A 27500-nucleotide genomic window follows, 5' to 3' on the forward strand; every position below is an offset into this window, starting at 1 on the left:
GAAAAAAAAAAAGTATCTTTGTCTCCCAGTCCGCATATGGCATATGGCTTTTTTGGTGATAAAATTCTCGAGATTGACACCAATTAAATTGTGCTTCACTTCACCCTCAAGGCGTAGCGCTAAAGCTTTTGCAGCAGTCTTGCACTGATAGGGAAATCACTGCTGAAGTCGGAACCAGTATCTTGCAGTTACCATGTCGTTGAGGATTTTGCTTGGTTATGTAAAGATAGCCATGTTAACAGTGGGCTTAATTAAGATAGGTATTGCCCTTTCGTCTGTTATGTAATTGCAAGTTGTTTTGGGCTTTAACATTTGCAGAAAAAGGGTAATCTGTCGAAATCGTGAGTGGACCTCTGACAGCATGTTTGCTGGAAAACGTTCCAATCTAGTGGTCCACTTTAGTAACGTTCGAATTTCTTCAGTGATTGTTCTCGTCCTTGACCGTGTTCAAGCCAGAACAAGTCCCTCTCACAGTATGAGATATATCTTCATTCCTGGCCTCTGTGGTAGTAACGAAGATAAAATGTACATATAGAGTTTGACTGCAATGTTCAGCTAAAATAATGAGGCGTGAAAAAAGGCTAGCCCTCTCCATCGCTTTTATATCTTGAACAAACGCCCCTCGATGGATTCAATGACGGAGTTTTATTTACATCATGATCAGCTGGTAATCGCTCGTGGCACTGAAAATTTAGCAAAGGTTTTGAAAGTTTGAGCCCGTTTGGGTGAGATGTGTTTTAGTTCGAAAAAATTAAGTTGTCATAATTTCAGTGGCGGGTTTTGATTAAGCTCATAAGACGTGAATATTCGACAATTTGAAGTTCACCCATGTACTTAAGAAGAAATTTTCCAATGTTTACCTTGCAAATACGTATGAAAATGCTACTTATCTCTGCAAATTACATACCAATTAGTGCTCAGCGGGTCTCTGCAGAACGCCTGGTGTCTCTGTTTTTAAAGTGATTCATTAATAAGCAATTTTACAAAAAGGCAAACTAATTAAAAACGCTTCTATCGGTAAGATTTGTAATTCGCTGGAACTTGTACTCATGAGGGCTTTGGAATCGCTGAAAATTTAAGGGCCAAGCACTAACAATAGGATCTCCATGAGTAAACTGAATTGCCCCGTTTAACTGGAGTTGTAACAACAATTTTTTAATCAACGTGTCCTGTTTAATAGAAACCTGCTTTTCAACGACTTGATTTCGACGGTTAAAAAAAAAACATTTGTGACTAACAACGTATCATTAAACGTAACCACTTGTTTATGTCAAACATCTTGAATCGAAAGCTAACGGACATTTTCCCATAGCTGTCATATAACGGTCTGTCTATAAAACAAAATATCGCTATCTCGGTGTCTATCTTCATCTGTTTGTGAAATACAAGTGCTGTAATCGCAAAAAAAAAGAGTCTATTGCGTCGCTTCAGTACTCTTCGGGGATGTTTATGTATAACGTACGACAATGTGCTATTTGACAGGTATATGAGATATCACACGCTTCAGTAACTATGCGGCAGCTTTTTGATTTTATCTCCCAAAAAAATTTCCATACGTTTCTGTTTGTTGCGCCTGGGCAATTAAAATAACGCCTCTTGGCTTCAAGAGAGGATAATTGCTTCGTAAGAGGTGTATTTTAAAAAGTAAACGAAGGTCAACCCTTTAGTTCCGAATTATTGCGATACTTGAAGATTGTGGCAAAGAACCAGTAGTGTTTAAAGTCTCCACAATTGTCGAAGGATTTTGATAGCTTTTGTGGTTAGATTTGATTGGGATTTTCACACTTCAATAAACTTTTAATTTGTATGTCAAGTACGTACATAATTTCAATGAGGCTTGCGACATGAAAGGTTGTTTTTTTACGGAAACTCTTGCCAGTATTGATCGCTAATCAGGGAAGAGTGACGTAAATTTTTTAGACAGCACTGAATGAACAAAAACCAATAAATAAAATAGAAGCACTTATTCCGTCAACTGGTGGGACAAACTTCTTTGTTTTGTAACTTAGGTTTGCAACACCAGTCAAATGTTCTTGAAAGTTTTAGGTTATCCCGCGTTGATAAATTAAGGCATTGTCAAGTTAAACAATGAATGACTTGTTCTGAGCTGAAGAAATGACACTTTTTGACATTAACAAACGCATCCATTGTCTAAAAATGTCTTCAAACAGCATGCACTTCTCATTGTAAATTAATTTTCAAATTGCAGACGAAATTTCCTGGAGTCTCTCACTAAAAAGGCGCTGGATTCTTTTCCGTTTATTTTAGTCGTGAAGCAATGATTACTGGGGAAACAATGCTTAGTTTATAGGTATGTTCTTTCATTCTTGTGTTATTCCTGATAATTTAATGTTTTTAATATCGTTGTTAAATACCTGCTACGAATAACGTGTAATTGACAAACTAAGTATTTTGGTATTTTGGAGGAGTTACCAGTGTTTTTTTTTTTTTTTTTTTTTTTTTTTTGGAATGCTGAATTTTGTCAAACAAACTTGTACTCTTCATTTAAATTTTCGCGGTTCGGATGACAAATCAACTCATAAAAATAAAGAAATTCAGGTGTAGGGCATATCGATTTTTAACTTGCAAGGCGTTCAATGTTAAACAAATTTCTACAATCAATATTTCAAATATTAAAACACTGCTTGCCAGAATTGGTTCGCCGCACTGTATTTGATGTTTTTTTTTCTCAGTTGTAATTCCTTCTATGAAAAATAACGTCAAGCAAAGAAAGCGTTTGTCTTGTCTACCGTGTTTCTTGAGTTTCAGTTTAATAGGTGGTATTTTCTGTTAAAGATCGTCACCATTTCAATATAACTTAACGTCATCTATCTTCAATGTTACCGATTATTTATACCAGTGCTTTGTTTACATGGGAAGAATAAGAAATGTGTCACATTGAGACAGTTAAAGGCCGCATTGCTTGTAAAAAAAAAAAAAAATGTTGTAATTAACGTACTTGGATGTTTCCCGTTTTGTTAAACAAACACGATTGTTTCATATGTCAGAAAGTCATGCGTTAAACCTATGTTCAAGTACTTTTTCAAATCTGAAAAATAGTCATCGGAAGGGTTTGGAGTGCAAGAGTGCCCAGGTAAGATTGAGTTAAATTGGCATACAATTTAAGGCGTTTAAATACTGCAAGAACGTGGGTTCTTGAAACCGTAAAGTGTAAACGTTAGTAAAGTGCTAACTGACATGTACAGCTTTTGTGAAGTGGATTCAGAAAGTGTCTCGGCCGAATTTAGCGGGAAGAATTCGCTCCGATACCTTCTTCCTCCAATAAATGAAATTATCAGCGCTGTCTCAGTTGTTCAAAGGATGGAAAGCCCTATCCGGTGGTTAAGTCACTTTGTTTCGATAGCGCCCAGATTTATCTGGTGGGTTGCACTTCCTTCGTTTCAAACGGCCTTAGTTAGGGCAATAATAGAAGAAAATATCATTTGCAACTGAGTGAAACAATACCATTTCGAGAAACACGAAAACAGCTTAATGTATTTCTATTAATCGTTCACTTAGAGGAAAGACTTTGTCTCCGATATCTCAGTCTTCCTCCACTAAACGAAATTAACATCCCAGATGCAGGGCTGGCGTAGTGGTGAGAGCACTCGCCTCCTACCAATGTGGCTCGGGTTCGATTCCCAGACTAGCCGCCGTATTTGGGTTAAGCTTGTTCGTTCTCTGCTATGCACCGAGAGGTTTTTCTCCAGGTACTCTGGTTTTCCCCTCTCCTTAAAAACCAACAGCGCGACAAGACTAGACACTTAAATAAAGTTCCTTTCCTCCTCAGGTATTTGAATAGGCAACAAATCGAATTCAAATCGACAGAGAAACATCAATTTTATGAGACGGTACAGGCTTCGGGTATTTTAGATTCAGAGCCCTCTGTATAAAAGAGGCTAAATTGCCTTTTCGTATCACTCAATTCAGGAAGTTTGTCAAGGGTTGTTGTTTTCCTTTACTGAGGTCTTTGCAAAGGAAATGTGGCCAGCAATTTTCTTGAACATCACTTAAATGTCTTTTGTACTGAAAGAGGTGTTGCAGCATGTCCTGAATTTTGGTGACGCGGTTATGCACCAATTTTTTTGGCCAAAAAAGCTCCTCTGGGAATGTAAAAATGAAGAGACAGACCATATTGCAGCTGTCAAGTTTTTGTCAGCCTTCAAAACGTATGTAATTGAAAAATTTTTTGAAATTTAAAATATCCCCATCAAATACCGAACCGAGACATTTTTTAAGAACATTTCCGCACGCATTTTGTTGATTTAGCCTTAAAACCTAGTTGGACCCATTAGTCTCAGCTATCTTTTTTGTAATGTAATTTGGCTTCAAGTACCTGGAGCATTCTCGTTTTAGTTTAAGTGTCTAGCTTTCCGCCACATGTCCGAGCTTTTAAGACAGCCAACGATAAGCTTTCCCTTTCCTTTGGGCTTACAAGGCCGGTATTGTAAGCGCATGCAAAACTGTATATTCAAGTTAAAAAAATATCGATCCATAGGACGATTTCATACATCAGCTTCAGACGAAATTCAAGCTAAGAGCTTGCGGCAGCGTATCTAACGTGTTATAGTTCCTGGTAAGTTATTAATTAAACGTTTTGAAACTCCGCAAATCTCTTTGGTGCATTAAAAGCTGAACACCTTGTGATTTACTGCCTTTCACAATATATCGGCTTTGGAGTCTCAGTTGCCTACTTTTAGAAGCATTTGAAGAGCGTGGTATTTTCAGATTGTATTATGAACCTGTTCCATTGTTCTTCAGTGTGAAAAATAAATTGTGAGTTGTCACTTAACAAAACATCTTAAACAAACTCAAGCACCCTCCAAATCCCCAATCCCTTTCCTTTTCAGTTTAATTTCAGAGCCCCCTCAATTGTTTCGTTACTCGAAAGCGTTAAATACCATGCACTTAAGCGGGAGATTGTAAATCCAACTCCATTAACTGCGTGGAACGTTTTCCTTGAAAGCCTAGCCCTATCGTGCACCTGTTTGAAGGGTGAGGAAGTTTTCTTTTTTGGTAAGAAAATTGATTAGTGTAAATTTATCTTGTGATTACTATAGTGCGATCCCTAAACTTAGGATTTCCATAAAAAAAAGGTAATTAAAGCGAAACTAAAAGAATTCTTAACGTCTTTATTGGTTCACGTCAGAATTGAAAACAAAATGCCAGAAGGTAATTTATTGATGGTGTCAACAGCTGTTGTGGTTGTGAAAGAACAATACAATTGTGCTGTGGTGTTGAAAATTAAATCTTCGTCTTCATAGTGTTACCTGCATGGACTAAAGATGAACTGAGCTGTTTTAATTAAATTCACGTGAAGACAGATTGAATTTGTGTTTACAGTTCAAAAGGAACATACTTCGTTGATTTCATACCATTGAATTATTCTTCCGTTAGTTAAGCCACATAGGAGATTAGGTTGAAAAACTTGGTAGAGAAGAGGACGTTGAATTTGGAAGGTCTCTCAATGGAATTTCACTGTTTATTTTGCCAGTTCAACGTTGAGTCGGGATTTCATTCGACTCGCACTAGCAAAATGTGTCTTTTGTGTCTGCATGCCCACCAGCAACACGTGCTTAAAAACACTGCTGCTTTTCGTAATCTGTTTTTTCCTAATGTGGGATGTTCTCTCTCTGTCTCCCCTCCCCTCCCCCTTCCCCTCCCCCTTCCCCCCACCCCGGGTTTGGAAAGATTGACCAGCACATGACACATGAAAATGCGCTCTTTCATCAGAGTAAGGTTGAAACTCTTTGGTAGTGCGACTGTTTCTTCGGGAAGGATTTCATAACTTAAGCAAGCCTATCTTTTCATTCTCTTAATCTATCCTTTTTGTTCCTCATGGCCAGAACCGTAAATTCATCCTGTTCCTGAATTGCATATTACATGGGCTACTCAGTCAATCATCGGAAAACAAATTTGTTGAATTTCGGAGATTGTTGATTTCTGCCTTTCAATGCTAGATCAAGGCATATCCCCCCTTACTTCATGGCGGCAGGGCTTTGTTTACTTTTATGGAATGTTCCTTGTCTGTTCACTACTCATCAAACTCTCTGAACGAATAGAACTATGTTTTAAAATTTCTGTTTCTCCTAGTACTATTCTTCTCTCGCAATTTTACACTTTCCCTTCGAAGAAAATTGAAGATGAATCTAGACTTGTAGTGTCGTAATTTATTACACGTCGCTTCGCTCTTCTCTCACTGTGCTCTCAGTCTTCTTGGATTTTTCAGTTTTTACTTTATCTGAACCGAAGAATCATTCCCTTTTCCTCCTATTTTAGAAGTACATAAACGGAGTTGAATCCAGCGTTTTTCGTATCTGCAAAGTAACATTTGCCCTGTACAAACCTTTCTTTAAATGGAAAAGGTCCCTCTGAACGCTCAGCGCAAGAAAATGTTAGTTTTGTTGCCACCTGCGTTTCCGTCATGATCCACGTTTATCCGACAGCTGTTGAACGATTTTGTTGCAGATTTATGTTGTTAAAATAGGGGGAACGATTTCTTTTTGTGGTAAGTGCAGGATTTTTGCATCAAAAGTCAAAGCACTGGCGATCGAAATAAATCAGTGTTTCAAGTAGTAGTCGCCCAGGAAACCACATGGCATAATTTTAATACAAACGATGCTAATGGCAGCTGACTTGTAGAGATAAATTCCTTCTCGACGGGCATCAACAAAAACTTAATGAACACACTAGTTGGGGACGTTAGATACCTGCTGTTGAAACTAGTAAAGGTAACAAAAAAGCAAGGGAATACTCTTTTGCGCGTCCAACATAATACGTACAAAAAGAGCATGCATGGGCATTTACTATCGCAGGTCGTTCCTCGCGGCTTCGAATTTTTTCTTCCAGTTACTTGGCAAATCTTGATTATCTTGTTAACATTGGCAGTGCACTTCTTTGCATTTCATCTGTTTAACGCCGAAGAAGGTCATGAGCTTCCCAGTTGGACTTAACAACAATATGTTCCAATATCGCGGGACTATAACCTTATTCACTTCTTTCAAGTGATATATTACGTTTTTTGCACTTCTTGGCTCCGATGAACACCGGAGACTGCCGCGTCTAACGTACAAAGATCTGTGATGGATAAGCACTTGGTCACGTGTGGGGTAGACAATAGAAGTCAATCGCTATGAGACCATTCGTTCTCAAGTTTATGAAACGTGGTGTTAACAGTTTTTGCCAGTGGCGTGAGTACGAAACCATCGCCAAATCACTTTCCTATGTATTCCCTATGGATAGTTGACATATAGAACACATATAGAAAAAAATGGGGGCTTTGATTTCGATGAATGTTAAAGATAACGACTTTGTGACCTGGGGAATTTCGCTATCATTAGTTAAAACTGAAAGAGGTCACAAGAAAACGTAAGAGTTCACACAAGATAACTGAAGTCAGAGAGCTCTTCAAAATGTTTGAGGAATTACTTGAACTTAGGGAAATTACTTTTGACTCTGTCTGCATGGCACATCGTTTAAGTTTAATGCCGCTTTCCTCGCCTGTTTTTTTTTTTTTTTTAAGTTGCAACCCATTTCTATAATGACCATATGTTGCTGAAGCATAACTCGATCACACTACTACGCTCACTGTGAATAACAATAGGTGACTATTTTAGGATTTCTTTTTTGTAAGACTTACTTTTAGACTTTCAAAAAGTTACTTTAAATAGCTCATTTGTCCCCTCTAAACGCTGCGTGTGCTTGGCAAAAAGAACGGTTACCCATGGTACTGGCCGCGGACACTCCTTTAACCTGTTCTTCTTGCTTCGAATGCAGCAGAACAACAGGGTAAGCTACCCCTTTTATACAAAGGACCTTTAGAGTAAAATAAAATCATCAACCAGTCATGACTCGTGAACTTCTTGAACTATGAAAGAAGAGACTGATGCCGTTTCTATCAGAAATGTATTTGGTTCTATATATATAACAATTATTCCATGAGCCCGAGTTGGATATGAAGTGATAAAATAACCAACGAGCGCGTAGCGCGATCTTCATATCCAACAAGGGCGAATGGAATAATTGTTTTAGTAAATTCTCAAACCGGGTTTTGCCACCGATTTTTATTTCCACAATTTTACAAAGCGTCCGGAAAGAGCATCTTGGCGCACTATTTTCCATATGACGTAAAACTTCGACTATTGGCTCATAGTCGGAGTTTTTTAGCCAATCAAAAAGCTAGAAATGCAATAGTCGGAGCTGAAAATTTACTAAATATATATATGTATGTTAACTCGACGGGATGAAATTGTAAGGTTATCAGATTAATATTCGACATACGTACTTTGATGCTAATCTGCATGGTTTGAATAAATTTGAATTTGACTTTAAAAGTTACAATCAAAAACTCAACGTGTTAAGCTACATTCAAATTTCTGATGGTCAACCTGGTTGCAATGTGAACCTTACCTTTCAGATTAAAATCTATTTGCTGATTTGTTCACCTGTTTTATTCTTATTACAGCTGCTCAAGCTTAAAACTAGTCTAAAAATTGAAGACTCTAGTAGATGCAGCTTATTCACGAAGAGTTTCACTTCATTATGATGTCCAAACAGTCGTGAAAACGGATTTTTTTTCGTTTTTGTTTCCAAAGGTATAGCTTGAAACAGGTCTCTTCTCCTTATTCCCAAATTGTGTACATAAAACGTGTAATCAAAAACCTACTCAACCAAATTATCTGGTTGTCGAGTTTTCATTAAACAAAGGCGTACGAGAAATCAAAAGAGGCTGATAAAAAACAAACAGCGCGAAACCTTTAATAATCTAAAACGCTGCATTCTCTTCCCTTTGAGGCAACGAGCTTCTTTTGTTAGTTTTAAACATGGAACTGCCGCTATCCAGCTGGGGTTTGTCTCACCGCAACAAAATAACGCAGGTACAGAGTGTTTTGTATTCACCGTATGGCCACGTGGTTGTATCAGAACATCTCAATATTTTCCGATTTTAGAATCCTAATCGGCGAGCTCAGGTCAAAAGAACGTTCAAAATTTCCCGATTGCTTTTTTCTTTCTCACGGGGAAGGTCAACTTGAAAACGATTCTTTTATTTCGAAAGCAATCCACCAGCTTGAAACAGCAAGTGACTTTGTCCGGTTTGTTTGCAGTAAACAATGGTTGGTCGTCGTCTCTTTTACCCGTAGTACTTGTGTCTTGGGGGCAACTTAAGGGGAACTTCCAAACGTTTCTCTCTCGCTCTTTTTGTTTTTTTCACAAACTAAGCTAACCACCAGCTTTCAACAGCTTGTCAGAGTGGCTTTGGTGAAGGTTATTCTAAATTAACCAGTGGTGGCTCGCATCTAGTTTCATCGACGAAAAATCGTTGCATTTGCCAGTGTGCCCTGATCTAAACGATCTCACCCTCTTCATTACACTGCCACTTACCTCAAAGTTAGAAGTGTTAAATATTCTATTTATTGACGGATCAGATTGTACTTTGTTATCATCAGTATGGATATCTCTGTGAGTATAGATGTTGTTTCCTTCCAGTAATCGAGAGTGTGCTTTTTCCAGTCATGCCAAAATCTCGTTTTGACATTGTACTTGATTTAGTGTGAAATCTTATCGCAGATCTCACTCTTTTGTGGTGTGCTTTGTTTTTCGAATAACACGCGGGATGCTTTGGTCAGTGTGATGAACTTCCGTTTGATCGCTTGGTAAATCAAATGAAGGATGATAAGATAAAGGATTGTTTTTATTTCCGTTGATCGGGGAAAAAAAGTTCTTTTTCGACGATGTCGAACTCAAGGGTAATTGGTTCTGTGTTCCTGATGATCCGTTCGAGAACTCTTTCAAGGGGCAGCGATGGTTAACTTCTGGCGGTAAAAAAAAGAACCGAACGTTCGTAATGCCATTGGACAGATATCGGATTGCTTAGTAAGAAAAGTATCTATTTAAAAGAAGGCCGCATCGGCAGATCGGTCACTTCCAACTCTGATAAACACATTGTCCTTATCACATAGGGTGTGATTTGATAAGCTTTGCCACTTAAGATTTTTAAGATGTAATTAATTGCAGTGACAGTTGAGAGTGGCTTTACATTCTGTTTAATGGGTAAGGACAGATTTTTCGAAAATGTTATCAAGAATCTTAAATTTATACTCATTTTACTATATATCTGCGCACACATAGTGCTTTCTATTCTCAGTCAGTGCATGATCTTAAGACTGCTGTACCAAGGGCGTCTTTTGTAACTGGTCTTTTGTTGTTGTTGTTTTTTCAAAAAAAGGGTTAATCACATCTTCATTTTCGCCAAGAACACGGGGATACTTGATGTTGAAAATACACAAGTTTACTCGCCTTCGTTTGGTTTTTTTCCTTTAATAATAAGTGAATGAAACCCTTAGATGTGATCATTCAATTCAAAACGCAGCTATGGTAGGGTGCGTTGTAAGTTGATATGCATTTTCTAACTTTAAATTTGTGATCTTTTTTGTAAACGTCTTCATTATGCGATCCTAGCTAATGCGGTAATCCATGTGGCTAATTCTCTTCAGAAAAAAGTTTGCCATGGTTTTACATCCATTTATAAAGCTTAACTTGCACAAATGACATTTAAATTGGCTTTACGGTTCAAAGGAGATGCAGAAAGGAGCTTATATCCGACAACAACTCTCAGAGGCACACCTGCCTAACTAAGTCCATTGATATACCGACTTGTAAATATAGGGGTTGATCACGCAATAAGGCCTTAAAAAGCAGTAAACGTTTTGTTCTCTAAGAACAAAAAAAAAAAAAGAGACTTCTTCCCAACTTCCACTGAGTCAGGCAGAAGCACTTTTCATTTCACGGCTACAACTTACAACAGCTATATAAATGAATGAAGTGTGGACCGAGCCAGTTCCTCATATTTAATTTTCAATCTTGAATGAATAGTTTCTATTTGTATCTCCACCCCAACTAACAGACGGCATTAATTGGACTCTTGGTAGAATGTAAATGACTTAACATGACCTAATACAGCAACGTGGTCTTGTCTCTCTTGTCGCTGACAACTCGTTCCATACATTACCTGAAGGGTGGTTTTTGCATTTAAGGTAAGAAGGGAAGATCAATGGCTTACCTTACTTCCCATATTATATTTTCGAGAGTCTCGCTAAGTGCAGGGAGTCAGAGAGAGGCCCTGAGACAATATTACATGGATTGCATGTATAGTGTTTAAGAGCCGATATTAAGTGTCAAGACAGTCACTCTTAGGAGAATTTCAAACCGTTTTTTTTTTTTTTTCAAGGATAGCTAATCAGATCTTCAAATCGACAGGAAACTTAAAATAAGTGTGGGATTAAAACATATTTGTATGGTATTGTTTCAGGGTGACAGTCCTTTGTTAATACAGACGGTTTGAGAGATGAAATCCGCCATAAAAATACATTGAAAGAGTAAACACTATAAACAATGTTAATCCTTATTTGAGTCTGATTTATTGCATTTTCCGTTACACTTGTTTTGTGCTTGTGTTTGCACCTGAAATCGGGGCAGCTGCGGCGTGAACCATCGCAAAAAGGAGAAAGCCCTCAAGAAGCGTCGGTTATTTGTTTGTACAGTATTTGTAGTCTTTCTACGCATGTATTCATTTATGATGCCCGGAGTTAACAAGTAGTAATTTGATACCGATATTTTAAGCTGTATGCTGTTCCTTTGCAATAGTCACAACTAGTTCAAGGTTTTAATTTCTTGTTTTCGAAAATCAGAAGGTCTAATCGTTTAAAAGGAAAGCCGGATGCTTAAAGGTTCGAACTTGTACTTTGAGAGGGGACTACAACCCAACCTAAGCAATCCAGAAACATAATACCCAACAAAACTTTGTGCAACCATTTAAATGAGAGGAATGCACCTCAAAATGAATGCAGAGAAACATTAAGCGAAATGGCAGCTGTCCATTGTTTGCGGAAACCAATAAACTCAAGTGAAATCATGATTGGAGGGATGAAAGAGAGAACTTTTGTACAAGAAGTTACAGATTTAATGGGATTATGCCTTGATAGACAGCAAAGATACAAAAAAGTAACATTGTTAATAAACCCGGCTAGGCGGAAGGAGGCGATTGCTTGGTCATCCACAAAGAGTAGTGGAAGTGAATCTGTGGCCATTGATGAAAGATCAGTGTTTCTCAGAGCACTGACAACTTTAACCCCAAACAGGCGCATAGGAATTAATTTCCGAACCCCGAATACTGATCCAGAGGTCGGATCTGACCTCCTTGGCCAAGAAAGCTCTAAATGCTTTGTCCAGAAGGCTTATAGGTAAAACTGGCATCTCCTGTTGTATCGTTGGAAATGACGTTTCAGATAAATTCCTTTTCGTAATTGTCTTTGCATACTCTCAAAAGCAGTGTTACTTCCACCCTCCAGTTAAACATCGTATTCTCTTTTGTTACATTGTGCAACTGAAGCGTGGGGCTGGAATCTAACGTAAGCAATCGATTTTCCAGTTTTAGTTGCAGCAATATGAGCGTAACTCATCCCGAGTATATAGTCCGGTTTACGTCTATTACACCCTTCCATGATTTGTGAATTGTCTGCCACATTTGACGTTTATCTCACCTTCTTTGGTACTGTTAAAATTATGGTAGATCATTTCTCTTCCAATTTTTTACTTAATTCATTGTAATCTGACTTATTGCTGCTGGGATATCGATATCATCAGTGACTCAGTAACCAAAACGTTGTGATTACTGATGATTGTACGTTACATGCAACTTGTACGCGCGATACGGCGATGTCACTGTTAATTTTGTCGATTTATTGCACTGCAAATGTTGGAATTTCTGAGACGGACAGAACGAAAAGCCAGCTGCCGTCAGTTATTAAAGCACGCTATAGCACAGTGTGTGATTATGAATATTTTATTACATTCAAACCTATGATCCGTGATATACGTGCAATACTACTTTGAGCAGCTGTTCAGATGAATTTCTATCCCTCAAAGAGCCCACAGAAGTGGAGAAAAGATAGAGCGCGTCTTGCAATTTGCGTGAAAAACGAAGTTTCGCAAACATGTTGAATTTTAATTCGCTTTAATGCCATTTTTAAAAAAAACTTTAAGCGAAACAGAAGTCTACCAGCGGGTACGCACTTTGTCTCAGCTTCCCTCGTTTGTTATTCCATACATTTTTATCCTTTGTTTCCCAGCATTGCTAAACGTAACTTTGCAGAGGGTGCGAGGTTCTTGTCATGTGGAAGTCTTTCATCAGATTACTTAATAACGGGAACGTCAAAGCCGAGTTAGTTGTATTTATAGATCGTTGCATATTTCGAGGCGATTGACCTAAAGTCTTTGTGGACATCACCAAGGTGTCCCATTCCTTGCGTGTTTACTTAATTTTTTGTCCAGCACAATGGTTACTTCGGAAACTTTTAATTATCTATTGGCACCCCTGCCGCTAGAACAGCAGAGGACATCACGTATGTGTTGTTCCTTTTTTATATATTCATGCATTATGATCGGGCCATTCGCAGACTAGCGAAGGAATTTGTTAATTTTATTTTTCTTTTTTGCACTCAGAGTAATTCAGTTTCCAAAAAAGGCCTACTGAAAATGGTGTGAGCCTGTTTCAAGATCTTTATGAAATTCTTTATAACAAGGATTTCTGTTATGGTGCGGGATTATTTTTGTTTAAGGACGGTGATTATCTTCAGCCGTGGCAAAAATAGAAGACAAGTTGTTCAATGATAGCTAATATCAGTGATGGAAAGGTAAATCTGATGTTTGTTCCAATCTTAGCTTCCAAACTAACTTTTTACGTGGTTATGTTGTTCCAGTTGTTGTTTTCCACGCGAGTGCGCGTCGTGGATCGACACATGCGCGAATGCATGATTTCTAAACAGGTTCTCACACTTTTTTTAGAGAAAAAGGAAACAGTTGGAAAGCAGTTGAGACGAAAGTACGAGACGTTTTTGCTTGATTAGTTATGGTAACACAATTTTTTCATAAAGCGTGTTCGGTAGTATTTGATGTATTTAGCATTCAACAGGTACATCGTGAGATGGCCATTGCGAGGAGAGAGAGAGAGTTGTTCTTCCTAAATAAATGTATTTATGAGAGTCTCATCTTGTGTATTTAGTTTCTTATTACCGGTTAGGTCATCCTACATCACTCATTTTCATGTTACAACCAAGGCAGCATTGCTTTCAGTGCCGGGACGTACGCGTATTGTTTGCTGCTCGTCGCCGGCATTCAAAAAGGGCCATGCTGTCAGCTGTTTCGGGCAAAGGATGTATTAAAATTGTAATAACATTAATTTAAGTTGGTCTTCAACTTGTAAGTTCTATTCAATGAAGGTGTTGTCTGATACTTAAGGTGATTTGGAACTGAATGACTAAAGCGGACCGATTTCCTCCCTTGCTTTTGGAATTAATTCTAATCCTCCAGAGAAAAATAAAGCTTGTGAGATTGGTATTTACAGGAAGATCTTAAATCGTCTCATTATGTTACCCTTCATGGTAGCGTACTCATCTGTTGAGATCACTGTGGCTTTGACCTATAAATGTGACTCCAGCGTTTTGGATTTCAGTGACGGTCACATGTGGTTTTGGTTTGATGGCTCTCTACTCTGCACAGGGGCACCCAACGATAATCTTCGGTGAAATATGTGTTCGGGAGTGTCAAACTGTTCGATTTTACCTTGCAAACAGCTATATATTTCTTTGCATCACCTAAAAGATTAGGAAACAGGGAAAAGTAGCACCTTACGTTTTCGGAACGGATATTTTTGCAATTTTTGGCACTTATATAAAAAGGTCACCTAGCAATGAGCAAATGGTTCCCTGGAAGGTAACGTTCAGCTAGTAATTTGTGAAATGAAGATTTCATTCCCTAAAATTTTCGGACACTTCAATTTTCAGCTAAGATATCCGAACAGATCAAATTCTTCAAGGTGCTAAAAACATCTCTCTGGACAGTCTTTATACTTTACAAGGAGCCTAGAAAGGTCTCTCAAAGGCTTAAATATTGGCTTAATTTGCTCGTTGGGTTCCCTTGTCTGCAGCGACCGTGTGGGGCCTGATCTTTTCTTCGAATAGTCGAAAATCAAGATTTGTTTTGAGTTGTCAAGTTCGCACCGTCCCTCTGATTCAGTATTAGTGCTTTAGGAAAGATCAATCGTTATTGCATATAAATATCATAGTTACCTACCTCTTTGAAAAACTTCTTCACACAGATAACACGTGTTTGAGCGATTTTTAATACCTTAAAATCACAGATCTCACTACAGGAACTACACTCAACTCATAACAGTTCCTTTTCTTGTTAAACGGTAGAGTATTTTCAATAAAACGAAAAGCCAATTTTTTAGGAGTTAGGAGTAAGCCATTATGTGGAAAACCCATGCCTTCAAAACCTCCACTCGTCCGTAAATGCCATAGTAGTTTGGTTCTGCGCAGCTGTAGCCCCAGCTGGTATCCCCCAAAATGTACCACTTCCCATTGTTTTGGCAAACCAGTGGCCCCCTGAATCCCCCTGACAGGCATCTGTGCCTCCCTTTGGAAAGCCAGCACAGAGCATCTCAGGTGTGATCATGTACGCATCGTAGGACCCATTCTTGGTGCATTCCTTGTTAGAAACCAGTGGAACCTTGGCCTGCTGTAACTCATCTGGTGCATGCCCCCCTGGACTCAGTGTTCCCCATCCCGTTATCCAGCACTCAGATCCGGGTGGAAAGCTAATGTTGTCATCAGGAAGACACACTAGGCCAACTCCTTTCGTTAATTGCGCTGGGCGGGACAAGCGAATAAGGGCGATGTCAAAGTTGTACATAGCGAGGCTGTTAAACTCGCTGTGAAAATATATCTTTTTGATGCCAAAGTCCTGCTCAGTGCCAAATTTACTTGAGTAGTTTGTATAGTGAGCACCCATCCTATAAAAATAAGTTCAACAGATTCAGTGTGCCTAAAGCAACTTTTCTTAGTTTGTTGGCACCTCATATCATAATGAAGAGTTCTGAGTTCTGTACGGCTTTTAAACTTCAATCTACTTTTTATGAGTTTGTACTCGTTTGAATCAGTCTTAGAAGCAGTTAATCCATGGCTTTACTCGTCTAAGAAAAAAATAAGGGCGTATGAAAGAACGACATGGCAGAGCGATATATTTTGTTGGGTTAATTGACTAATTGCCTTGCCTGATAAATTGACTTGCTAATTGATAAGGCATTTAACTGATTTTGATGTTCCAATAAAACGTGCCATTACCTAACCATGTTTTTGTCGTAGTCTTCTGGCCTTATGTCGTTTACACAATGAGCAGCCGTCAATACCCACTCTGGGGTTATCAGGGATCCTCCGCAGTACTGAATCCACTCTCCACTCCCAGTATCAGTAGTATACAGCAGCATGGCTTGCCATGGCCAAGAGTTAGGGATTGCCGTGGTACCACCAACGATGCGTGCTTGTGGCTTTTTCCCACAAAATGGAACGACTATAGAATTAAAAACCAAATTGGCTGTGAACGTAAGGTTTTAGTACTTGGCTCGTTGCTGTGTTACTGCCGCCCAGCTCTTTACCCTGGGGGTATGATTTACGCATATTTTGAATAATCTAATACAGGCCAAAAATTGTCTTTATTTGGATCTGGAACTTGTGTTTTTCAGTAATCGATATCTGAGCTCTCACAGGTTAATGCTATAGAGGTTTTGCACGGCAGCCATGTTGCATGGCAGGAACAATGAAAATCCATTGTTCCTGCCATGCAACATGGCTGCCGTGCAAAACATCTGTAAGGGATAGACGAGAAGGACATTGGACATCTCGCGACAATTACACGACATGCATAGACGAGAAGGTCACCAACTTAATCTTCTTCCCATGCACCGGATTCATGAATTTCGTATAGCGCTGGTAACTTCAACAGTGTTTTTTCAAAGCACCCATTCCGGATAGGGCTGCTCTACAATTACTTAAGTCTAACACCCATTTTAAACCGGTTAGCTTTCAATTTTGGTGATGGGTATCTATTTAAGGACGGTGCCTACTATTGTTATTGCGCATACGTTCTGCGCATCTCCAGATACTCGGATGCTTACTAATGCAGGGATATTTTTGCGCGGTTTAAAACTATGAAGATAAAGTAGATCTTCGTAAGTACTCTTGGTATCCAACAAGATAATTGGGGGTAACCATGCCTTCTTTAGAGATAACTGAGTTTCAATTTGAGAAAGAACGCCATACATTGCTTTGTATTTTAAAGCTTTTTACGAATATTGTTAATGAATTATCTTTGAAAAATGCGTGGTTACCCCCAATTTTCTTTTTGGATTTCAATAGCACTTGTTAAGATCTACATTTCCTGCATGATCACAAATCGGAGCAAAAATACCTTTGAATTAGTAGGCACCGGCCTTAAATATTACGAAAACTCGCACTTGTTCATCGTCTTGCTTCGATGGTCTACTGGTTAGCAATGAACTGAATGAAACAAATGTCGCTTGTCGTCCAGGTTTTACCTTCTCGACCTTCATATTCGTTAAAATAATCGGAACTGAATAGCGTGCTTTTTCAAATTAAATTGACGAAAAAGTATAGAATTAACGTCTTGTAAGTGAAATGAAGGAGGAAATGTCCTTCTCGTCTATCCCAAATAACGCTGACCGAGCTCTCAAGTCATCTTAGGGGTTGGTCACGGGTTCGAGTCCCGTTTAAGAATTACATAAGGTAGAACTTGGTAGTTTAATCATAGGTTGGTCATGAATGGCCAACAGGATGCAAGGGAGATTGATGTAATAAGTCAGGCTTTATCACCCGTCGAACTCGTAAATGAACCATTTACGCTGCACACACTGTGCTACCCTTGTGCTGCCTTTGTAACTACATCCAGTCTGCAAATGATTAATTAGGCTTTCAAGTCAACCCTGATAGGGACGATAAGCCGGAGGTCTCGTCTCACAGCCCTTATTCATTAACTCTGTGGGAAGTTAAAGATCCCACACACTATTCGAAAAGAGTAGGGTACAGAGTTCCCGGTGTTGTGGTCTGACCTTTCATCATGTGGTCGGCTTGGCAGGATTAGCTTGAAGGGTTTCTGTGTGAATGAGCCCACAATTTTGTATAACAGCCAGAAGTCAGGCTACTTAGCCAAGAGCTGGAGCCTCACCAACCGACCAACTCACTGAGTTATCAAGCCACTTTAATGCTGATAAACTGCGAGCTGGTATTACTGATCCCGTAAGAGATGCATAGATCACGAGCAGTGATCCTCGCGATGTAAACTAAGGATGTGAAGGGTTTAATGATAATAAAGTCATATCAGAGCATTTTGCAACTAAGCAACGAAGTTCACCTCTAACGGAAGCGAATGTTGTATCACCAGTTCGCGCAACTCCCGTTGTTGTATCACTTGTTCTCGTGACTTTCGGTGTAACGGAGCAAAGATGAAAAATAAATTACTTACTTGGATGGGTGGGTACTGGTGTCGGTGTTGGTGTGAAAGGCTTTGCAGAGCTTGGTTTCAATGGGCAGTTGCTTTGCTGGAATACCAAAACGTCATCTAGGGCAATATCGCCCATGAATCCTGTACCAGCAACTCCTTCAAATACCACCTGTTTCTAAAGTCAATTCAATGATATTAGTTAGTCTTCGCCAGCCCAACCATTCAACACTTTAATTACTCTGCATTCTCCGAAGATCATCACTTTCAAAGCTATTCAGTTCTCGTTTGTAACAACGTTATTTCGCGAATTTTAATGACTTCTTTATGGATGTGCTGACGCACTTTTGTACGAAGAGGCCCGTTGCATGACCATGTCAAGTAACCTTGTCAATCATAAAAAGTGGTCGAGGTACAAAATAGGTGCCAGAAAGTGGAAAGAGCGAGATGAAATTAGAAAGAATGTCAATTTTGAGGTACCTGACGTTTAAGTGCGTGATTTTAGAGCACTTTGAAAGTTTGAAAAATGTAAAAGAATTGTGTGCTGGAATTCCAGCAGCTGCTTTCCTGGACCATATAATCTCAGTTAATGTTTTAAGCATTAAAGTCACTGTAAAATCTATCCCGTAAGTGTCAGTGGCCTCGAAATTGACCTTATAACTAATTTTATCACGCTCTTTCCATTTCTGGCATATATTTTGTACCACGACCATCTTTTATGATTGATAAGGTCACGTGTCATGGACATGCTAAAGGCCTATTGTTTTTAACGAGGCTTTGCGAACAATCAAGTTCTCTAAAGATATGATTAGTGCGTGCAAAAGGCACTTATATGCTGAGACTGTTTGTATATATAATATTTAGGCGCCCCCTAGTCAAACAATTCCAGTGTGTTATATAGAGGATATTACATGGCCGAGCGGGGATACGAATTTTATCTTCGAGTGCTGAAAGCAACTCTCACGAGTGAGCGAAGCGAACGAGTGAGAGATACTTTCAGCACGAGAAGATAAAATTCGTATCCCCAAGCGGCCATGTAATGTTCTGTTTATTATATAGATATTGATGAAATGTCTAGATTTAAAACAACTTGTTTTATTCATTTTCGAAATGATGAAAAATTGATCACCAACCACTAAAACAAAGTTCAAACGTTTAGATTCGTTAGACAAACGTAATCAGTATAATAAGTGAAGAATACGTGAGAGTCGCCGAGCCCGGGACATGTGGCGGTTTCTCAGCAAAACTCCATAGTCTTGTGAAATTTCATGTGGCTATTTTTGTCTAAATTTCATAAACAGTCATTACCTCCTGTATTTGATTCATTTTTTGTTTCGAATAACCAAACACAAAATGATAACTATAACAACTATAACTCTACAAGTTAGACAGTCATATTATCTTCCGAGAGCAAAAACGAATTATGGAAAATTCAACATTCGGGATTTAAGAGACCTAGAGTTTGGAATTCCGTCAAAATCCTCCATTCTTATACTATTTTTCTTTCAAAAGAAACTTCAGTTAGGAAGACGTAATAAAGGAATGCTGACAATCTTTTCTGCGCCCGTTCTGTTAGGTTTTGCTCCATGTATAATACGCTTGTTTTCTGCTTGTGTGTTGTTCGTTAGTATGCCCCCGATTCGCCAATGGAATGCTTTTACCATTTAGCCTTGCTCTCTGACTCGCTTAGATTCTTAGTTATTTCAAGGGGCCAGTGCCCCTTCAATTTGTTGTTGTCCTCGAAGGAACTTGAACTGTAGAGAAGAAGACAAAGGTGCCTGGTAAATTCGGCTTCTTTGCAACTTTTTTTTTGGTATAAGTCTAAAGGCCCGTTTTAAACGGTTTCAACATTTGACTGACCAACATTTGTCAACAAAAAGTTGAACGGATGTTGGGCAAATGTTGGATGCAAAAACAAAGTTGTGCGGACGCCGTTCAAACGGTTCCAACATTGCGCCAACAAAAAAACAACACCAACACTTTCGTGAACTAGACCATATTCGTATTCTCGGTATTGGACTGGAACATTGTAGCTTGCAATGGAGGCTAATGCGGGGGAATCTTTTCAAATGCAAATAATTTCTAATATATTCCCTGCATTAGCCTCCATTGCAAGCTAGTTCCAGTCCAATACCGAGAATACGAATATGGTCTATTTGATTGCGAGGAACTAAGAACTAGAAACCAGTCTCTCTCGTCCAGATAAACTACACCACATTGATTTTTGCGCCCTGATGTGAGCATGCGTGTGTTCGACAATTGTTGAACAGAGTGTTCAAACATTTTCGAGAACAAAAAAAGGTTGAATCGTTGTTAAATGAAAGTTTAAACCGATTCAAACTTGATTCAACACCCTTTCAACAGGCTTTCAACATTTTTTACGCTTTCAACAATGTTGGACGACCTGTTCAAACGCACCAACCCATCCTCTACCTCTGAAATGACTATTATCGACAATTCCTAAGTTTGTCTAAATTGACTATTATCATCAATTTAGGACGCTTAGCGCTTGATAAGGATTATGGGAAATGAATATCTATCCCCAATGCCTAAACTCGCTGGACTCGAACCTGGGAATGTTCGATTAATAACCCTTTCACTTAACCACTAGCTATAGAGTACTGTATCGCTAACTGTCAAAACACTTTTTTAAAAGATATTAATATATTTTTTCTTCCGAATGCTGCTGTAAACGTGTCTTATCACCGGCTAAGAAACAAGTTTAAAAAGGAGAAAATGTCGGTTACCAAACCTTAAGAGAAAGCTAACCATTTTAAAATCAAGTACTAGACTTAACCACTATTCAGCAATGATTTTGTGTGTACTGATTAGATTTGCTAAATAATCGGTGCAATTGTCAGCCAGTTGATCTTTAGTTGTTAAGTGGATAAAAACAGCTACAGTTCCTTCACATTGGGAGCTCCGGGTTCAAATCCCTTCTAGCGATGTAATTTTTCTTTTTTTTTTTTTCATCTGCTACCACAAGTCCTGGGACAGAGTAATGCTAACATGACGATAACAGTCATTCCCGGGAAAATCACGAATTGTCGATAATAGTCATTTCAGAGGTAGAGGATATGTTGAACGCACCGAACATTTGGTTCAACAAAGTATTGAATGCATGTTGTAGCAAATGATGAAACCGTTTAAACGAGCCTTTTCAGGCCCGGGCAAGCGGCTTCAATTTCCGCTTCAAAATCCGTTAAATGTTAAATCGATATTTTTGCGAATATTGAATAAAGTTGAAGACGTTTGCTTGGAACTTGGAACTTATACTCCCAAATAGCTAGGCTAACACTTTCAACATTGTTGGGTATACGCATGTGCACTAATCGGTCCCTCAATGACGTAGCCATGTATGTATCCATACTAACAACCGCGGCTGCAGTCTGGGACTGAATACCAGGCCTCTTGTGATTCTTTGTTGAATCAAATGTTGATGTGTTGAAACCGTCTGCTCACCCCAGCAGACAACATTTGTTTAACATCGTTTAACATCATTCAACAAAATCGAGTCGGACCGGATGTTGAAGCGAAGGTTGAAGGCGTTTGCCCGGGCCTTAACGATCTTTTGCCGAGAAAATTCACTTCACACATTCTCCTTATACCCAATGCTTAAGATTTAAGGATTTGCTCAACACTCAAACAGTTATTTTTTTTCAAGAAGCCTGAAGCCTAGCTATTTTGACGTCCAGGAGCCCATGACTAGGAGCTTACAACTTCATTGCATCTATGAAACGGCGTTTTCACAGACCTCGTTATTTATAGTTTGATTTTCCCGCGAAACCGGACCTTTCCAGCCAATCACAAGTCTTGCATGAGAAATTAATCCACATGGGAATGAGGATTGGCACTCGTGCAAGCCAAATCGTATTTGAGAACTCGTCTAAAAATAGCTTGATCTGTGAAAATGCCGTTACATAGACCTAGTATTGGAGTTATAGGCTCCTAGTCATGGGCTCCTGGACGTCTCCTTAAAGGGGATTTAGATGTTGTTAAGTTGGGTTTCTCAATAATCCTCGCTGAGAAAATCGTTTCAAATTAGATCTTAAAGTCCTCCGCTGTCATCACCTTGATGAAGGAATGTTGAGGAAATCTTAAAGGGACAACAGCAGGTTGCCATGCATCTCCTTGGTCGCCCTGTACACGCCATACAACAGTTCTAGAACCACTGTTGGACTGGAAATACACTGCGAGTTCCCGGATGTTGAGTCCTTTCATGTGAAAGAAGAAACTGAGGCAGTTTCCATCGGTGGTAGAGATCTGGGGACTAATCAGTCGGGCGGCATCACGGTTTAAGCGCGGGTACGATGTTTCGATGAACATGTATGATCCTGATTGAACAAGAAGAACAGCTGTTAAACGAACTGGACTAAATGTAAAACATATCCCTCCTTCCATTTCATAAGTCTTACTTCGTTTTCTGCATCAATAGATTGGAACATTTATTTCTTTGAAGTCCTTTCCTCGTCTTGTTTTTGTTAGGTGATTTTGCAAAACGCAATTCGCATCACGCTCCTATGACCGACCCAGCAGATTGCATCCGCTTTATTGTGGGGGACTTCGAAAGCTTTGAACACTAGAATTTTTTCTTAAAATACTATTGTGCTGCAAACAAAAAGGTTGATCAGGAACGAGAAACTCTAATTGGAAACAATGACGGTTTAAGGCTGGTCATAAACTTTTCAAAGTTTTCCAAACTTTGAAAACTTTTTTGAAAACTTTGAAAATACACGAGAAATAATTAATTCCTAATTGCCCTCGGGCCTATACCATTTTGCATGCTTTAAGCATTATTAAGATTAATCATCATCATAACAGCCATTATTATTACTTCGCAACTACTATTTCTGTGATAGTTCAGATGTTGAAGATGTTTGACACTGAAGTAAATCCTACAAATTCTGTGACAACCCGAGTCGATCAAGGTTCACTCTGCACCAAATTCGAGGCATTAAACACTAGTCTCACAATCTCTCATTCGTCCTCGTTTCTTCAGTGTCGGTTTTGTGAGATTTGCAGTCAATAGCAGCAATACGCTACCTTTTCCATTGGAATGATCGCCTTGAGGTCCTGTATGTGGAGTTCTGGTAGACCCTGTGTTGTTTGTCCATTCAAACTCGGCATTTGCATCGTGTGTGTACCCACACAGACCACTCTCAAAATCACAAGTGCCAGGCACTGAAAGCAGCAAAAAGTCGATTAAATATGAAGATCCTTATTGACGAAGCAAAGGGTTTACGGGGATGCGTGTTCCGGCATCATATCCATTCAGGGCGAATTTTTTTCCAAGGAGTTATTCATGGGAATTCCTCGACTTATTACTCACTTTATTGAAGTCGAAGGCTCCTGTGAGCCAGCTCAGGGATAACTGGATTAAAATTATCGAAGGCTCCTTATAGCTACCTCATGGTAATACGTATCCATGCATCATGTGTTTTTCTTTGGTGCCGTTCCATGCGCGGACTGCATCGCGCGTTATGCGCATGAGGAATACAATGTCAATATGTAATCAAGAGAAAAGGTATTGAGAATTGATAAAATGATCACCATAGGGGAGTTTTTACCTTTTACAAAATTCCCAACAGTGGATGTAGATTAGTCAGGAGAATTTATGTGTGTGGATATTGAGGCTTACGGAGTAAAATTTTGTTTTTGAAACACAATGACAATAGATATTGAAGCTTACGGAGTGAAATTTAAAATCAAGTTTGTACTTGTATGGCTGAAGACCTTTATATATTGTTTCAAATTAACAGAGTGTGGCATAAAAAATACTTCATATTGATGAATTGGCTCAGTATTTGTGTATATGGTCTTGTTGTTTTTAGTTCTATTATTTTTAAGATTTTATGACATGTGAACAATCTATAATTCAAACTCACACCTTTCAGTACTGACTGAAGTTGTAAAATGCGCTTGCAACTGTTGAAAGCAATGCTCCACTCCTTCTGACTTTTATGTTTTCCGAAGAAGTCAGCAGAGTTGAATGTTAGCATTTTTGAGATCTTGGTATGTTTTAGGGAAATTTGCAGCGCCTTTGTTGTTGGCGCCGATGAGTAAGGGACCTTTCGGCAATTTTGTTCACAGAGCCCTCTTGCTATTTTGGTGATGGCTAAATGAATGTGTCCTCTGATTAGGAGATTGACCGTTGGAAAGCTTAGCTGTATATCTTTCTGCATATCATTCGAGTGTGCAAGCCGAATAATCCGAATCTCAGTTATTCATTCTTCCTTCCAATTTTTTTCCCGAGTTATTCCTTTTCCACTACTGAAATTTTGTTCAATATTCATTTTTCCGTATTCGTTATTGTTGGACGCAAACCGTAAAATTCTTTATTACGAATTTTCGAACGCTAAATATTCCTTATTCCTTTTCTGTTATTTAACAATTATTCGCCGAAGGCGAAGTGATTATCGGTGATTATTAAATTCTCAACCTCGGATAATGCAATTCTCGTGCTCTGATTGGTTCACTCAATCTCGGTTATCAGCTCATATACCTTAGTTTGACCATATATGGTAAATAGTTGCGCTAAACGTTGCTAAGCTAAATTTTTTTACGCCAGAAATCGAGATTTCTCTTGGTGTAAAGCACAAGAAAAACGTTTTTGGGCAAAGTTTGGATCAATTTCGAAGCTTAGAAGTACGCGAAAAGGTAAGAAATGTGATGAGCCTGCGTCTGTCTGACCACCAGGTATTACACAACATCGCATCTTCATCAAGTTTTTTCGATTTCGCTAGGATTTTCTCCCTTTTTTCGCTCGTATTTCGTACTTCCAAACTTTTGGAGTTTAAAGAATTTAACAAAACAATTATTCCATTCGCGCTTGTTGGATATGCGACTGGTTATAGCCAACTCGGCGCTACGCGCCTCGTTGGCTATTTACCATCTCATATCCAACGCACGCTCATGGAATAATTGTTAAATATTCACCGAGACGAAGTCGAGGTGAATATTCACCGATAATAACTGAGCCTGAGGCGAATAATTGTTTTAGTATAAATACACAGGTGATTATTTCAAAACAGGGAAAAAAAAAACCGTGAAATCATCTTCACTTACAGTGACAAAACGACTACTGGCAGTAATTTTGTCCGTCGAGGTGATTATCGGCTGATAATCCGAGATAGCGAGCCAATGAGAGCGCGCGATTTCGTATAATCATCTGTGTATTTATACTAAAAGCCGTTATTCGTTATTCATTATTCCGCTTACACCACCCCCCACCCCCACCCCCAAATCATGCTAACCTCTTAGTCTCCCATGCATTTGATCAACTGAATGGCATTTTGTTTGGCCCAGTTATTTTAACTGGTATGTGAAAGAATTCACGCAAAAGTTCTCAATAAAATTTTCATAGCCGGGCCTCTTTATTTAGAACATTTGCATGTAATTATCTTTTTGATTGCCTTTCAAATACTTATAACTTTTAACAGACTTAACTGATTAGAGTGTAATGTGAAGTTCTAGTTTTCTACCCTATATGAACCGACTGTGCCTGGGCTGCCTGTGTGTGTCCTTAGGGTATCAACTTTTCCTTTTCCAACTCCACAGCATATTTTGCTTGAGGACCGAACAAAAAAGTATTCGCGTCACACTTTAATTCACTAAGAATCGACACCATTACGCGAATGTTCACCCCAAAACTCCCAGATGTATAGTTACCGAACAAAAACAACACCTTTCTTCTGCCCCTTGAAGTCTTCCAAAGATAGGCAGATAAAGACTCTGGCAAAAGACTGTGTTCAGCAATACGTTGGTGAAGGTGTCGGGCGCATTGGTGAATACAAAAAATCGGCAATTGGCCGACATTTTTTGGAAGCTCACGTTACGAATAATCTTTTGAAAGAAAACCAATTTAAGGTCTCAATTTGAATTTAATATCCAGACGGAATCCATACGTGCCAAACTTGATAGTGACGTTTAGCCAACGTCGAAACGTTTTTTTTTTCTATCAATTACTGAAACCAAACATGGGGACAAAGACAAATAATATCCTCTTAACAAAGACCTTGAATTCTGAAATGGCTTCATTAAAGATTTAATAGGAGTTGCGCCTGCCTCGAAGAAAAGGGTGTTCAGTTTTTGAAGACGAAAGTTCAGTTCGGCCTTATGAAAAAGTGTTTTTCGAAGCCATGTTTGCTTAAAGTTGAAGCTTAAAGTTTGATGCTGAAAGTTTCTTTTAGTATTTATAGATTTAATTATCACTCCACAATTCTCAATTGACTTGATAATGACGTTTAGCCATAACGTCGAAACGTTTTTTTTCTATTAATTACTTAATTAAACCAAACATGGGGACAGACAAAAAATATCCTCTTAACAAAGACCTTGAACTCTGAAATGGCTTCATTTAATAGAGGTTGTGCCTGCGTGCAAGAAAAGGGTTTTTAAAGATGAAAGTTCATTTTCGGCCTTATGAGAAAAAAAAGATTCCCTACGTCATGTTTGCTTAAAGTGACTTTAGGTTCGTCGGTTTTCATCGGAAGTTACGTTTTCCCTCCGTAATGATTTTTTGCAACCGACTGTTGCCTATGTAGCAAGTTTCAGCAAGTCTGATCAATTCAATCAAAGGGTTTCACAGTTTGTTGCCGGGAACTTTGTTTCATTTGTATTTTCCGCACTCTTTAACATTTATTTTATATGCGTCAGTTGTCAGTAGCAATTATTTAAAGGAGAAAAAGCAAAGACTTCAAAAATCGATGAAACATAGGAAATTAATGTTTTGAACTTAGATAACCACCTGGACTCAGTTGATCAAACAAACGGCGGATGTTAGCTTTACCCGATGGATAAGTCACTACAGTTTCAATCTGTGCAAAAAATTTCAGTCTTTGCTCGCGTAACTGTGAATATGCACCCTCTAAGCACATCTAAGAAAAGAACTGTTCGAAAACCTTTGTCAATGCTTAACGTGAAACATCCTTTATACTCAGTTTTTGAACAACTGTGGGGCCTGGGATTTAGATCAGTATTTTGTTTTTGTTTTTTGTTTTCATTTTACATTTTTGAGAATAACTAGGCTAGGAAAATTAACGCTTTATCAGTTTAAAAAGCTGGGAACAACTGCAACATTTGGGTTGTTCGTTTTTCATGCTATTCGCCAAGAGTGGCGACCGACTGAGCTTTTCAATCTAAATCCATGC

The 27500-nt window shown here is 38.8% G+C and overlaps 1 protein-coding gene and 2 long non-coding RNA genes across 3 annotated transcripts in view; 1 reads left to right on the top strand and 2 right to left on the bottom strand.

The window, feature by feature from the left end:
- The window catches only part of LOC138043483 (uncharacterized), a 97039-nt gene extending 93697 nt beyond the window's left edge, over positions 1-3342 (top strand). The window contains exon 2 of the long non-coding RNA XR_011131271.1: positions 2210-3342. This is a non-coding gene — a long non-coding RNA (uncharacterized lncRNA). The remainder of the gene's footprint in view (positions 1-2209) is intronic.
- Positions 1-11134, bottom strand: part of LOC138043482 (uncharacterized) — a 36664-nt gene extending 25530 nt beyond the window's left edge. Inside the window, exon 1 of the long non-coding RNA XR_011131270.1 lies at positions 11060-11134. This is a non-coding gene — a long non-coding RNA (uncharacterized lncRNA). The remainder of the gene's footprint in view (positions 1-11059) is intronic.
- Positions 11135-15160: 4026 nt separating this feature from the next.
- Positions 15161-27500, bottom strand: part of LOC138043484 (tryptase-like) — a 12898-nt gene continuing 558 nt past the window's right edge. Inside the window, 6 exon segments of the mRNA XM_068889769.1 lie at positions 15161-15438; positions 15441-15850; positions 16182-16407; positions 18376-18529; positions 22423-22685; positions 23395-23532. Coding sequence (XP_068745870.1) covers positions 15293-15438; positions 15441-15850; positions 16182-16407; positions 18376-18529; positions 22423-22685; positions 23395-23532 — 1337 coding nt within the window. The 3' untranslated portion in view covers positions 15161-15292.

This window comes from Montipora capricornis, chromosome 3, assembly GCF_036669925.1.
Source record: "Montipora capricornis isolate CH-2021 chromosome 3, ASM3666992v2, whole genome shotgun sequence".
Classification (NCBI taxonomy): domain Eukaryota; kingdom Metazoa; phylum Cnidaria; class Anthozoa; order Scleractinia; family Acroporidae; genus Montipora; species Montipora capricornis.